General features: G+C 35.9%; 1 protein-coding gene across 1 annotated transcript in view; it reads right to left on the reverse strand.

Annotated features, from left to right (window-relative positions):
• Positions 1-16,765, reverse strand: part of LOC137405419 (src substrate cortactin-like) — a 33,300-nt gene that overhangs the window by 11,544 nt on the left and 4,991 nt on the right. Inside the window, exons 3-11 of the mRNA XM_068091674.1 lie at positions 14,779-14,852; positions 13,513-13,642; positions 8,263-8,373; positions 6,388-6,498; positions 6,077-6,131; positions 5,014-5,124; positions 2,927-3,037; positions 2,426-2,536; positions 1,734-1,900 (exon numbers count right to left, since the gene is read on the reverse strand). Of these exons, the coding sequence (XP_067947775.1) occupies positions 1,734-1,900; positions 2,426-2,536; positions 2,927-3,037; positions 5,014-5,124; positions 6,077-6,131; positions 6,388-6,498; positions 8,263-8,373; positions 13,513-13,642; positions 14,779-14,852 (981 nt within the window). The remainder of the gene's footprint in view (positions 1-1,733; positions 1,901-2,425; positions 2,537-2,926; positions 3,038-5,013; positions 5,125-6,076; positions 6,132-6,387; positions 6,499-8,262; positions 8,374-13,512; positions 13,643-14,778; positions 14,853-16,765) is intronic.

Raw genomic sequence — 16,765 nt, forward strand, 5'->3', positions numbered from 1 at the left:
CATCCAATAACACTACGGTTACTACGGTTACTACGGTTACTACGGATACTGCGCATCCAATAACACTACGGTTGCTGTGCAGTCATTAAATAAAAACGTTACATTAAAGGTTGACTTGCAACAAAATTCACATTGCAGTTATTTGGTATCAAAAAATTCACCATGTCTTACTCTGTTGTGTTGTAGGTGCAAATTATGTGGGAATTTGATTACAAGCTATTAAAAGCTCAAGAACGAACAGTTAATCGCAGCCACATGAGACCGCCGTAGTTTGGATTCTCTTTCTAAAACGGCTCAAATGGGACATGGATGAACAGGATGGCTTCTGTTTACACTTTCATTCAATAAAACCATGTCTATTGTCCTTACACGTCTATTTCATCATCATTGTAATGCTGTCACTTTGAGCACTGATATCTTAAAACCTACCGTAAAAATTCGTTTAACTTTTTAACCAGAGCTCGAAAGAGTGCATATCATCCTCTGATAAACATGACGCGCCTGTTGGTCACCTGTGATGGTCGAAAAATGCTGCAGAAATTTTTCGCGCCATTTGGCAGGAAGTATGGGTCACATGATCAGATTCCGAATACATGATTAGACAAGACTGAAACGAAGCTGTAAAGTAGCGAGCATCTATATTTGATAAGGGCTTTCCAGTAGGACCCGAAGTGTTTGTCATAAACTAGTGCTATGAAATGTTTTATATTGAGCCTTTTATTTAATGTGATAACATCACGTGTCAAAACAATAACCACAATGTTTGAGTACGTCATCGAAATAAAGGGATTCCAAACTACGGCGTTTTCGTGATGGATGCGATTAACTGTTCGTTTTTGAGCTTTTAAGAGCTTGGAATCACATTTCCACCTATTTTGCACCTACAACACAGCAGAGTAAGACATGGTGAACCTTTTGATACCAAATAACTGTAACGTGAATTTTGTTGCAAGTCAACCTTTAAGGTTTTTCCTTTTTAAAAGGCCAAAGGGGTGAGTTTGGGAAGACCTTGAGACAAATTGAGCAATTTATATGTATTGTACTGTCTATATAACGAAAAATTCTTATAATGCATGTTTCCGAAATGAAGTATTTACATTATCTATTGAACTACTGAACTAGGCTAGTTAAAAGGTTCATATCATGAGTGCTGATACTTAATGCTATGACGGATGCAGTTTTAAACTTAATATCTGCAGAAAAACAATTACTGCTATCGATATAATTGTAAACCATTTGTGTCAAACTTAATTCACTTTGAAAACTCATCACTAAGGATCTAGAACACATTATTTGCCATATAAATGTGTTGTAGACACTATTTGAATATAGCAAGGTACAAAAAATCACACTGGATCAAGCGCGTTGTATGTCGAACTCATAAGAAGTAAATAGGCAAAACTATGAAACAAACAAACGAGCCAAATTACGAAAAACCTTCTGTTTAGCAAAATCATTCCCAAGTCGGAACAAAGATTTTCCAAAAGAAACGTTTCATAACTTGGAAATTTCGTTAGTAGCGTCTTTCAAAAGTAGAGCTTCCACTGTATTAATATATGCAATTGTAACAGCCATCCACAGTAATATTCAGTGAACGCATTATGATTGGCCAGTAACTAGACTAAAGAGACCACACACAGATATTTAGATGTGAGAATGCAAATTTGACTCGGAGATACTAAGAAGATAAACTGTTGTAAAATCCAAATGTCTCAAAAAAGACTTTGACAGACCTCATCCTTTCTGTCGGCCTGTACGCCAAACTTTCCTCCAAAGCCTGCACTGTGATCCTTTTGAGATGAGTGCTGCGCCAGCTTCTCTTGGTGTGACCAGCCAACGGCCGATTGATCAACTCTGTCAGACTGAATACCAAACTTACCACCGAACCCGGCTGAGTGATCTATAAATGTACACAATAGGGTGCTATATAGCCAAGCACATGATCTATAAAAGTAGAGAATAGGGTGTTACAAAACAAAGTATCTGATCTATAACTGTGGACGGTAATCTAGAGAGTGAACATAAGATACACGCAAGACAATCAACAAGATGTGAAGTAGGAAAGAGAAACAAAACAGATGAGAGTTGCGACTCACATCAGAACTTAACTGGGCAATACTAGGTAGTGGCTAACTAAGAGGCGTCTGGATGATATTTGCTAGAACATTCTATCCAACATAGAAATAATTAACCACTAGTCTATGATAGATTTCCTAAATGTTCAATTTTCACCTGACTATCTTATCCTAGTCATCTATTGGTTATTATTTCACCTGACTATCTTATCCTAGTCATCTATTGGTTAATATTTCACCTGACTATCTTATCCTAGTCATCTATTGGTTATTATTTCACCTGACTATCTTATCCTAGTCATCTATTGGTTATTATTTCACTTGACTATCTCATCTTAATCATTCAGTACCTTTCTGTGAAGAGTGCTGCTGTAGCCTTTCCTGATGGTCATATCCAAGTGCTGATTTATCCTGGTGGTCCTTTTCTACGCCATATTTGCCTCCAAAACCCTTTGAGTGATCTGAAGTGCACAAAAATATTCCAGTCACTCACATACTGAATGCTCTTACAGATTCATATACCAAAAGTGAATTGATTATCAACATTCTATCCACCATAGACATAACAGTTACTAACTACTAGTCTGTGATATATTTCCCATATGTTCAATTTTCACTTGACTATCTTATCCTAGTCATCTATTGGTTATTATTTCACCTGACTATCTCATCCTAGTCATCTATTGGTTATTATTTCACCTGACCATCTTATCCTAGTCATCTATTGGTTATTATTTCACCTGACTACCTTATCCTAGTCATCTATCAATTACAATTTCACCTGACTATCTCATCCTAGTCATTTATTGGTTATTATTTCACCTGACTATCTCATCCTATTCATTCAGTACCTTTCTGTGAAGAGTGCTGCTGTAGCTTTTCCTGATGGTCATATCCAAGTGCTGATTTATCCTGGTGGTCCTTTTCTACGCCATACTTGCCTCCAAACCCCTTTGAGTGATCTGAAGTGCACAAAAATATTCCAGGCGCTCAACGCTCTTACAGATCCATATGCATGTATCAAAAGCTCTTACAGATTCATATGCATGTACCAAAAATGAATTGAAAATCAACATCAGTTAGTTGAGCAGAAGAGAGTGGTGCTTATCAGTCAAATGGAAAATTATCTGAAAAGCCAGTGATAGTTTTTCAAAGTGCTGATTAGTTACTAGTAGACTAGATGAGTCAGTTATTAGTCAATAGTAGACTAGATGAGTCAGTTATTAGTCAATAGTAGACTAGATGAGTCAGTTATTAGTCAATAGTAGACTAGCGGAGTCAGTTATTAGTCAATAGTAGACTAGATGAGTCAGTTATTAGTCACTAGTAAACTAGAGCAGTCAGTTATTAGTCAATAGTAAACTAGAGGAGTCAGTTGTTAGTCACTGGTAGACTAGATGAGTCAGTTATTAGTCAATAGTAGACTAGCGGAGTCAGTTATTAGTCAATAGTAGACTAGATGAGTCAGTTATTAGTCACTAGTAGACTAGATGAGTCAGTTATTAGTCAATAGTAGACTAGATGAGTCAGTTATTAGTCAATAGTAGACTAGCGGAGTCAGTTATTAGTCAATAGTAGACTAGATGAGTCAGTTATTAGTCACTAGTAAACTAGAGCAGTCAGTTATTAGTCAATAGTAAACTAGAGGAGTCAGTTGTTAGTCACTGGTAGACTAGAGGAGTCAGCTATTAGTATATAGTACAGTAGAGGAGTCAGCTATTAGTATATAGTAGAGGAGTCAGTTATTAGTCAATAGTAGAGTAGAGGAGTCAGTTATTAGTATATAGTAGAGGAGTCAATTATTAGTCAATAGTAGAGTAGAGGAGTCAGTTATTAGTATATAGTACAGTAGAGGAGTCAGCTATTAGTATATAGTAGAGGAGTCAGTTATTAGTCAATAGTAGAGGAGTCAGTTATTAGTATATAGTAGACTAGGAGTCACTTGTGGTTGTAACACATAAGCAGGACATTATTGCGAAGTAAAAAGTATTGCTAACCATTATTTCAAATCTTAAAACTTCCAAAACACATGTAAGTCTTGTCAATATAATGTTATAATCGTCTAAATCACTAGATATACAGATGCGCTGCATTTCCATGCTTCGAATGGGTTGGAAGTTGCCCGCTGCCGACGATTCGTACCTTACCGTTTCAACGATTCGGAGTTGTGCTATATCGATCTTTACAAGATTCGCGATACATCTCTGCAAACAAAGCTTGTTAAAGCAGAGTCGCTGTTGGTCCACAGTCACTTTTTAATTTATGTACAGTCAACTAGTTGGACTAAGCCAAAATGCCCGATCACAATGTTGATATTTTTTTACCTCCACTGGGGAGAGCTGAGCTGAGTATTATTGATTCAAATTCATCAGCAATGTGTGTTTCTATGATGTAGAATAATACTCTCACAGTGAATACCTTTGCATAAATTTAGCAAAGCGAAATGATGTCGAATGAGTTCGGATTTACCATCTCTATGATTTGGAGAGGAATCAATTCTGAAACCATTCAACGCATGAAAATGCAGTTTTAGTTAGACTGAGACTCTATTCATATCAACTGGACAAACTTTTATATCTACTTAAGCTTCATAGAAAAATCTACAGCTGTACTTACATTACATCGGTACCTTATGAAGCCATGCATTACTACCATAGATCAATACAGCTCGCACACATGAAATGGCTAGCTGTATGCGAGCTAAGGCTAAGCAACTAAAACTACAAAACGCACACGCAGACACAACACAATATAGAAAGACAAAAACTTTTAATAAAAAAGCAAAAAACACCTAAAACAGCAAAGCATTGCCGAGGATACAGTGTGACATATGGCAAGAAGCGTAACTCCAAACATCAACTAAACAGGTAAAATATATATTGAATGCGTGAAAAGGCAGGCACTAGTAAAGTGGAACAAACAACGACACGCAACTGACCTTTTTGAGAGGCATGCGCCGCCAGTTTTTCCTGATGATCCCAGCCCAATGCTGACTGGTCCACTCTGTCCTTCTGGACACCAAATTTACCGCCGAAACCCTTGGAATAATCTAAAAATATAATTGTACGTAGGAAGAAAACTATACTAGTCAAACTTATTTTTAAAAAAGTCGTTTAAATAAAATTGAAAACCTGTTAAAAAATACTATACATGCATTATATGTCAGTTGCTTCTCATCCATGTCATCTTATGTAGCAAAGGTGACAAGTGTTCTATGTGCAGTCCTTCAATGAGTGTCTCTATTATGCGTTTCTAACACATGAAGTGGATGAAGTAGATTGAGAATCGGGTATGCGCTATGTTATATTGCATGTAAAGTTAATACCGTGTTTACAGCGCTGATGGGGCAGATCTACAGACTAGTGCTGGCCACGAGTACTTATTGGCCAACAAGTTTAGACTCGCCTTTTCCGTACAAGTTTTTAGAGTATCGGGTAGCTGGTAGTGCTTGGCACGAGTACTTATTGGCCAAAGGGTTTTTCGGGTATCGGGTTTGTTGATACGGGTTTCATGTCTAAAATCTCCAAGCATCGGACATATCTTAAAATGTACAATGCAATTATAAATCTATACAATATATTTATCATTTTTTACTATTTTCTATCGACCGATATTCGTGCTCGCAGCGTTAGCAGAAGGTTGTTAAAGAGTGCTCATAGCGCAGGGCGTAATTGACCGAGTTTTTGTCCACTCTACTTGACGGATTCATGTACCAAAACCGAAACTTGAAAGTCAAAACCCGAACCCGCAACATCGAAATACTCCAAATTTCTATTACCCGAGACTCGGGTGAAGATAAACCCGCGAGTTCAATGAGTTTTATTACCTGTGCCCAGCACTACTACAGACACAGAATTCATAAAATTCTGATTCATCATATTTTTTTAAAAGCAACAATAAAAAGGAACAAGCTTTGTCATCCATAAGATAGGATTGGAAAAAATATGCCTATGTTAAACTACGGAGATAAATTATCAGTAACCAATTATGAGAATGCATACCTTTTTGTGACTCATGTGCCTCTACCTTTCCCTGGTATGACCAGCCTTCAGCAGCCTACAAGTTACACGCTTCAGCTAAGTTAGGACTTTAAGCATACTACAGCTCGCTATCTGTAGTTTGAGCACTTGCTTGACAGTGTCACACAGCTTAGTAGAAGTAGTTTGAGCACTTGTTTCGTGGTGTCACACAGCTCACTATCTGTAGTTTAAACGCTTGCCTAATAGTGTCATACTACTCACAATCTGTAGTTCAAGCACTTGCATATTGTTGACATACTACTCACTGTTTAATAGCACAAGTACTTGCATACCTTGTCGACACGGTCTTTTTGTACGCCAAACTTTCCACCAAAGCCTTTGGAATGATCTGTTTGTGATTTATGCTGTGCCAACTTTTCCTGGTGGTCCCAACCAACCGCAGACTAGAAGGAAAATGAGAGAAATCAGAACACACAACTACACAGGTTTTAAGCTTGGCAGCTTTTTAGGGAACTGTTAATACATCTATATTTTAAGTGTTCACTTTAAAGTTAGTACAGAACAACTAAAAGTATATCCAAAAGATATGTTATAAAACACTACTCCTTTATCAATAGAAAGCATGGCCAAATCGACTAATCACAAATAAAAAGCACAAATCATAACTGTTGAGCCAATCAGGACAGAGCAGATGGAATTTCCCTGTTTTCATTAATTTTTTTTAAATCAATCATATCTGTGCGAATGGAAATCAGCAATCCAATCACAGCCGGTCTAGTCAAGAGATGTATGCAATGACAAAGCAGATGAACTAAAAGTAGGGTAAACTAAACCAACATTGGCGATATTTGATTACATACAAACAGCTGCTGCACAAAAAAAACAATCAACAAACCAATCAGAGCAAATCAGCTTTCCGGCAGCAAATATTTATAAATTTCAGTCATTGATATCATTGATTATAAATGACAGGATGTGTGAAAAACTGCGAGACCTTATCTGTCCTGTCTTTCTGAACACCGTACTTCCCTCCGAACCCAACTGAGTAGTCCTTCTGTGATGAATGCTTCTCTGTAGCGCCCTTGTAGCTGTAGCGGGCTGCACTCTATCATACACACAACCGTCTTTTAAGAATTGCTGTTTGGCAAGTTATTTTGAATAAGGAAATATAGTCTTGACTAGTTACTCGCTGCATAGGAAAGAAACACCTCATTTCTGCTTGAAACATGTAAGATATACACTACTTTTACAACAAGCATTGAGTGCTTTTAGTTCTACTCCAGCGAATGCAAGACAAGTATATTGTGCTACTAGTAAAGGTTGCCAATGGCAGATATTAGCAGGTGGCGGATATCCAGTGAGTGGCAGATATTAGCAGGTGGCGGATATCGAGTGAGTGGCAGGCAGATGTCTCAAAAATGATTCTAATCTCCTGTACTATTAGTCTATCTGGTAAGACAGCGATAAAATGATAACCAATAATAATAATAACCATGCAAGATTCAAAGCCTGTGCGTTCAAATTGACTCAACCCTTTGAGCAGGATAATCAACAGCCCGACCCTATGGTAGTTTTACTATCACTCAGGCTGTGTATCTTTATCACAAATGCTAAACAGATTTGGTAATACTTGGACTATTCCATTCAGTGCTGTACAGTCGGTGTCTCACAGTGAAATACACATTCAAGCTGACACTAATGATGCAATCACTATGTTTCCACTCTGCGAATGATGCAGATTTAGAGTTGTGTGCACATTGTGTTACCATGCGATAAGCGTTTTAATGAACATTCGTATGTTGTGGATTAACGCAGGTGCTTTATCAAAAAAGGTAAGAAGTTTTACGCCAGAGGTCGTAACCGCACACTCCGGTCTTGCTTAGCAACTTTTGAAATAGAAACGATTGAAGTGTGAAAAATGTTTAAAATGGAATAGCTTGCACAGTAACTTCTTGCAAATCATTAACCAGTACCATTTACATCATTCACATGAATGAAACATTGGATAAAAATTTGTGAGCAACAAAACTCATTTGACTTGCAGATTGTTTTCCTGTTTCCATCTTGCGAATGATACAAACTCGCGGATTAACCGCGTCGTAAAAAACATAGTGATACACAGGCTAGAGCTAGCATGAGTATCAAACATATCATAGACGTCTAACAAAGCCATGAACGGGACAAGGCATGCAACAATCTCAACCTACTTTATCAACCCGATCAGTTTGCACACCAAATTTTCCACCAAACCCCTTCTTCGTATCTGTGACGCTTGCATGCTGAGCAACCTTCTCCACGTGATCATGCCCGACAGCAGCCTGACAAGTACACAAACCACAAAGTCACACTAGATAAAAGAAGCAACAAACGTTGTGCTCATGCATCAAATCGAGATAAGATACTGTGCGCTAATACAAAGCAGAGCGGTATGAAACACCAAAGGCTGCATGCACTGAAGGAGAAGATAAATCTTAGCTATCAAACAACATGTAGCATTTGATTGTTAAAGCACATAAATTACATAATTTTTTTATTGTATATTTCAATACATCAGAGTCTTGGCTTTCGAACAAGCTATTGTTTGCCATGGTGAGACAGACATTGGTTGGTGTTTATAGGATTTCTCCAGAGCTCTACCGCAAAAATGTTTACTGGCATAGGCTCGGAAATTGTGATGTCACAATTTTCTTATGCGGTGTTGTGTACTCTTACCGCCTATTTTATTGCTTACCGCTTATATTTATCAACTACGATAATGACGCTAGTGACAGGCAAAGATAGGACATCTTCAGAGAACCAATGAAGATGACAAAGGAATCAGTGTCATTAGTTCTCTATGTACAGATTATTTCTATGATAAATAACTCAGATTCCAAGCACCATACTATGTTTTCCCGGTGATATTATGCACTAGCCCTCTCATTTTATTGTGATGTTGAGGGTCCCGCCTGAGACTAATTAGTTTCAAGCATTGCGTTCAAGTGCGATTGACATGTAGTCCTAGGGCCACGAAAGCGCAGGTCACAATTTAATTGATGTGATTTCATTACCTTTATTAACGACAGTACATTTATTGAAGCATAATTAATTAACCCAGAACATGTGTTTGTATTGGTTAGCACCATAGAGTTATCTCCCCCTAGAGTGATAACTGCACGAGCGTTTCCGGTGCCAACAAGGAGCGTTTAGGCCGCGCCTCTTTTTTGTGCTAGTCAGTCGTAGTGATTGACTAGATCAATAACATCAGCTATGAAAAGGGTTAAACAAGGATCATGAATTCCAGTTGAGATAGTAATTAATGCTCATATTAAAGAAATGATGATTATAGTTTGTTACTTTAATATATGCTAATTATTTAAAGCAATTCAATACCTACCAGAGATTGCTAAACATATTATGGAAATGTTTACTTTTTTATTTCCATAAACATAAATATTTCCATAATTTTAGGGAAATGGATATGGAAATTTTATTTTACAAGTATGGAAATAATATGAAAATAGAAATAATATGGAAATGAATTATGGAAATGCTATGGAAATGGAAATAATATGGAAATGGAATTAATATGGAAATGAATTATGGAACTTTTATGGAAATGGATACAATATGGAAATGAATTATGGAAATGGAAATAATATGGAAATGGAAATACTATGGAAATGAAGTAGGGAAATGGAATTAATATGGAAATGAATTATGGAAATGGAAATAATATGGAAATGGAAATAATATGGAAATGAATTATGGAAATGGAATTAATATGGAAATGAATTATGGAACTTTTATGGAAATGGAAATAATATGGAAATGAATTATGGAAATGTTATGGAAATAGAAATAATTTGGAAATGAATTATGAAAATGGAAATAATATGGAAATGAATTATGAAAATGGAAATTGTGACATACACGTAATCCCTGATACCTACATGACTTGCCAAGGCACTGAATAGATAGTGAGTGATAGTGAAGGTAATGCAAGCAGTTACTCATAGATAACATACATAGTCATACTGGGGTTGTATTACATTGGTGTGATGGGAAGCTAATCAACTGCCATCAACTATGAGCTGTACTACCCGGTGTTGCCCGAGTAATAAAAAAAGTATTTGGACAGAAAATTTATTTTTATATAACATTTACTATTCTAAATTTTAAACTTCATATCATGAGAAAATATTTTTAAGCAGTTTAAATGAATTAAGAGGAAAAAGAAAACAACTCTAAAGGTTTGCAAGCTTTTTCAAACAACTACAACTTTTAAATTTCATATCATGAAAGAAGTGTTTTGTTGAAATAAATTAGGAAAAAAAATAAAAACTGTAAATGTGTTTAAATGTAAAATAATTAGCAAGTAATGGCTAAATATAATCTGTTTAGCTATGATTACAATGAAAAATTATTTAATAAATAAGGTAATAAAAAAGTCTATTTTATTTTTATATAATTATAGTTAGTAGAATTAAGTATAATTTATTTTTATTTAACATATAACAACATTTACCACTTTAACTTTCAAACTACATATTATAAAAAGTGTTTTGTGTAATTGAAATAAATGAAGAGAAGAGAGAAAATAAAAACAACTGTAAATGTTTTCAAGCTTTTTCAAACAACTACCACTTTTAAACTTCATATCATGAAAGAAGTTTTTTGTTAAAATAAATTAAGAAGAAAAATGAAACTGCAAATTTGTTTAAATGTAAAATAATTAGCAAGTAATGCTAAATATAATCTGTTTAGCTATGATTACAATAAAAAATTATTGTAATCATAGCTAATTTTTATTACTTTATTTAATAAATAAAGTAATTCACAACTACTTTTTATTACTTTATTTAATAAATAAAGTAATAAAAAGTCTATTTTATTTTTAAATAATTATAATTTAGTATAATTAAGTATAATTTATTTTCATCTAACATATAACAACATTTGCCACTCTAACTTTCAAACTTTTTGCTTGCTTACATCAAGCAAAGATGTCCACTAACTAGTGGACATCTTTGCTTCAAGCTAGTCTATGTATTTGATTGATATGTATTGAAATCTAATATTACATGCAAGGGCTGTTTGTGAACTGTGGTGTCAATGAATCACTCTATCACCATACAATGTCAATACTTTCAGTTGATGGCAGTCGATTAGCTTCCCATCACACCAATGTAATACAACCCCAGTATGACTATCTATCTTATCTATGAATAACCAATGATATACAGCCCCTCATGTGTGGGGGCTGTATATCATTGGAGTAACTGATTGCATTAACTCACTTACTTAACACCATCTATTCAGTGCCTTTGCAATGCATGTAGGTATTGAATTGCTTTAAATAATAAGCATATATTAGAATAATAAACTATAATCATCATTTCTTTAATATGAGCAATAATTACTATCTTAACTGGAAATTCATGATCATTCTCATGGCTGACGTTATTGTTCTGTCGATCACTACGATTGACTAGCACAAAAAAGGGGCGTGGCCTAAACGCTCCTTGTTGGCACCGGAAACGCTCGTGTTGCTGAATGCACAGTTATCACTCTAGGGGGAGATAACTCTATGGTTAGCACGATCCCGGGCATTGTTGATTATCTAGAATCCTAGTTTATTATTAGCGCTCTCTTGGTTTAACAGCACCGATTGTCACAGAAAAGCGCAGCCTCAATAACAGCGAAAGGGATCGACTACCTAAGGCTAAATAATAATTGTGACATCACATTTTGAGAACCTGAACCAAGTTTTTTTTGCAGGACGTACTTTTGACACCCTGTTTTTCATAGTTCTATTATTCTTTGTGTATTGAATATAGTCTCATTCGAAAGCCAAGACTCTGATGTGTTGAAATATATAATAAAAAAATTATATAATTTATGTGCTTTAAACTAGCCAAAAATAACAAGATGTGTGATGGAAGCAAGTGACAAAAGATAACATAAACAAGGGCAGATAAGTATAATTCTATCTTTGCTACAGTCACATTCGATCCTAATCATGATTTCATATAAAAACTAAGTATTCGCTGTAGAAGTTTTCCTTCCATATCGGCAATGGAAGGGGGTTTCCATGCAGCCAGAAAATATTAGATTTAACAAAATTCCATAAATTTCAGTAGAAATTCGTGCTGAAACCAAAGCAGGTTTATCAACTAGTAACTACTTAGAACATTAACATTTACTCTGGTTGTTAACTTACTCTGGTTGTTAACTTATTCTGATTGTTAACTAACTCCGGTTGTTAACTTACTCCGGTCATTAACTTACTCTGGTTGTTGACTTACTCTGGCTGTTGACTTACTCTGGTTGTTGACTTACTCTGGTTGTTGACTTACTCTGGCTGTTGACTTACTCTGGTTGTTGACTTACTCTGGCTGTTGACTTACTCTGGTTGTTTATAGGTATCTAATTATTTGGTCAACGACTCTTTTTGAGGTTGTTTTTACTTTAAAGGTTAACTGACAGTATTTGAAAATTAAATTTATTTATATTAATATAATCATGGTTTTTTCTTTTTTTTATCAAAGATTTTGATTTTAGAAGAATAAAAAACCAGTTTTTGAGACAAAAAACTCGCGATGCAAGCTCCAAGCTGTGACATAAGATCATTTTGTCGGCGAAACACAGTCCTATGATGTACAATGTCAATGCCGACGATTTGCCAATACATGAACGAGGGACAAAAGCTCTTCTGTTGACTGCTATTCTGATACATTTTCACATCTAGTCCCACGCTACATGTTGTGGTTACCCAACATGACAGATAATTATAACGCAAGGTCCGGCAAATTCCACAAATACTGAACCAATAACTGAATTAACTGAAATAACTGAACTTACACCATATTTACAGGTCCTACATTAACTTTCGGGTAGTGGCCTTAAAGTTACACCAATGGCCTTTTGCTTACACCTTGTGGCATGCGCTAGCAAGGGTGCTAGAGTGAAGGGCGCTAGCAAGAGATTCTTCCTTCACACAAATACCGAATTCAAAAAAAAGTTGTCTGTAAAAATTTGCTATTCTTGGAAGTCCTGCGCTTAAAACCTGTTAATGTATGCTCTGCTTTTATAAATAAGGAGTTTGAACAGACAATGTTTAGATAATTTAGTTCAAAATACGAGCGATTTTAATATAATTATGTAGCATCACAGCTGCTTCTGGTCGATAGATTGCAGAAATCTCAGATCTTTTTGTTTATTTTCACAACTTGAAAATGTTGATAAAACCTGGTATTTGATAAAAATTACACAAAAATATTATTCAAATACCAATCTTCAATGTTAATGCTACTGGTAATGCAATAAAAATCAGTTAACCAGGTTTAGTTTCAGGTTTATAAAGTTTTGGTTTTAAAACAAAATTTAATTAAATTTATTTATTATAATGATTTGATAGGAATTTCCAGTTAAAAGACAACCTGCATGTTGCTCAAAGCATTTGAAGAGTAAAATACCTTATCCATCCTGTCCTTCTGGACACCAAATTTGCCTCCATAACCATACGACCCCGTACCCTTTGTCTCTCGTTCTTTTTCCTTGTGTTGCGCATCATCCTTAGCCACCTCTTGTCCTAGTTGCTTTAGGCTGCAAAAATGGTAGACAAACTATCTCTAACAAATATCTATGTCACTGTTACAGAATATATGATTCTTACAAAAGGCAAATCCCTGATGCAATAGTAAGAAAATTAGTGTAAGTTCACCAAAGCTAAAACCGAACTAGTTTTAAAATATTGGCTAAAAAAGTTTTTATGTAAGTTCAGTGAACCATAATGAAACACAACACAAAGAATTGTTTGCTTTTGTTCCAAATGCACTGAGTATACAAGAGATGATAACTCCATTCGAAACTTCACATCAGGTTAGATTGGCAAGAAGTAGAGCTGTTGTCCGACATAAACACTGAGAGACGTATGGAACAAAAAGAAATGAAGGTAGGTTAGAGATAACTAGATAACTATTATTGCGAGTCATGTGACACAAGGCAATGGCTGGCTAAATATTCTCTTTCAAAAATTACGAAAAACTAACAATTTCGGATGAATCAGCCAAAAAAAGACATTCCGGGTCAGACAACTTTCTTTTACATGCAGTCATAAAATGTTCCACAGCTGACCTATTTATTAACTGTTTGGTGCGACACGAATTGACAAATGGAGTAAGAGAAACGACTAAAAAGGATGCATCTTTGAGGATGCAAAGAAATCTCTGAGGCAGGAATAGCAATAACACTAACTGGTTCTACTGAGTCTGACTCACTTGCGAACCAAAAGAAATACTGAAGTTGTATTTACATCAGCACAATTTCTCAGAGTTATGTTCCCTCTGCTAGGAAGCGCGAGTACAATGGATAAACAAAACTATAGGAAAAAACAATAGCTGGCAACTCATGAGTATTTTAAGAGCCCCGATGTTTGAGATGGGTATTTTTAAGATGACCCTATGATCTTGGCTGAATATGTCCGCATCCAGTGGCGAGGGAAGACGACTGGAGATGCCTAGTCGCATAGAGCAAGTTAGCGTTAGCCATCTGTCCTGGGAACTGAAGCCCAACCTATTGTTTGGAAGTCAGGCATTCTAGACCACAGCCGCTCTCATGAAATGCACTTTATACATAAGAATAGGTTGACCAAGCGCGGAGCATGCCAATGCGTCACCGTGCAAACCTAGACAACGGTTTGCACGGTGACGCGTGGAGTAGGAGGTCAAAGGGTTACTTACTCGATAGCATTTTGGTGTCCTGAGCCAGAAACAGTCTTTGAACCCCATCGCTGTTCCTTCTCTGAGATGTTATTCTATTGGAACATGCATGAAAATTGTATGTTTTGACAGGGAAACCTGACAAAATCTGCACATACCGTGATTCACGGGATACGAAACTGGGTTCATATTTATGAAGTGAAAAGTTTAGTTTTCAACATAATGTTGAAAAGTCAACTCTTCAAGCAGAGACTCATAGACTTAGAGACTCATAGACTTATATCACAGGCAGCTATACTATAAATACTAGCAAAACAACTTTTAAATATAAACAGCGTGATAATTAGAATTTAACTAAATAAATGCAAATTAGATAATTAAATAATAAACTAATTAGAACAAACAACATAATTTAATTGGAAATTGACTTTTACTAACATAAGATATTTCATAATCCAAAAACACAGACAGATAAAATTGAGTGTATGAATTCACAAAACTGCCTAACAGACAGCGCCAGCAACAGCATCTGTTGATGTTTTACTTTTGTTTTAGTTTCACCTACAAAAGGGTTTTAACGCATCTGGTTTTAATCAAGAAAGTTGCGATCCGTCGGATTATATATGAAGACAAACAACAAAATACTAAGAAAATATCAGAAAGGATTAACTTTGCATGTTGACATTGTCATATGTTGGAGCAAATCTTCTATGAAAATACATTGTTCCGCTAGATAAATTTTACAGCTTGAAAACCCAAAGATGAATACTTCAGCTAATTTTATATACCATTAGTAACCTGGCAGTCAGGAGTAAAAGCCAGAGATAAAGAGAGATAAATAAAGCGAGAGATAAAGCCAGTAAAGCACAGAGATTAAGGATATGCACGATAATTTAAAACACCAAATGTGAATGATCGATGCAAAGGTTAGCGAGTTGGTCCCACGGTCCACACTGATGGTCGTCAGTTCAAATCCTGCATGATGCAATATTTTGTCCCAACATCCAACCACGGCCTCGGGCAGACAGACACAGCTTTTATTAAAGTGAACATTAAAGTAAGTGCATTATGTAAAACTGTGTCAAACTGTGTAAAATTATCTAAAAAACTGAATTAAATTAAACAAAAGAAACTAAATAAATAAAGAGAAAGAAATGTTTTTATTGTCACATCTTCCTTGCATTAAGGATGAGCATTTCTTCACATCAATCTCACATTTTTTCATGACAGCTAGATAGATACGGCTAGATAGATACGGCTAGATAGATACGGCTAGATAGATACGGCTAGATAGATACGGCTAGATAGATACGGCTAGATAGATACGGCTAGATAGATATAGCTAGATAGATACGGCTAGATAGATACGACTAGATAGATACGGCTAGATAGATACGGCTAGATAGATACGGCTAGATAGATACGGCTAGATAGATACGGCTAGATAGATACGACTAGATAGATACGACTAGATAGATACGGCTAGATAGATACGGCTAGATAGATACGGCTAGATAGATACGGCTAGATAGATACGGCTAGATAGATACGACTAGATAGATACGGCTAGATAGATACGGCTAGATAGATACGGCTAGATAGATACGGCTAGATAGATACGGCTAGATAGATACGGCTAGATAGATACGGCTAGATAGATACGGCTAGATAGATACGGCTAGATAGATACGGCTAGATAGATACGGCTAGATAGATACGGCTAGATAGATACGACTAGATAGATACGACTAGATAGATATGGCTAGATAGATACGGCTAGATAGATACGGCTAGATAGATACGGCTAGATAGATACGGCTAGATAGATACGGCTAGATAGATACGGCTAGATAGATACGGCTAGATAGATACGGCTAGATAGATACGGCTAGATAGATACGGCTAGATAGATACGACTAGATAGATACGGCTAGATAGATACGGCTAGATAGATACGGCTAGATAGATACGGCTAGATAGATACGGCTAGATAGATACGGCTAGATAG

Source organism: Watersipora subatra, chromosome 9, assembly GCF_963576615.1.
Source record: "Watersipora subatra chromosome 9, tzWatSuba1.1, whole genome shotgun sequence".
Taxonomy (NCBI): domain Eukaryota; kingdom Metazoa; phylum Bryozoa; class Gymnolaemata; order Cheilostomatida; family Watersiporidae; genus Watersipora; species Watersipora subatra.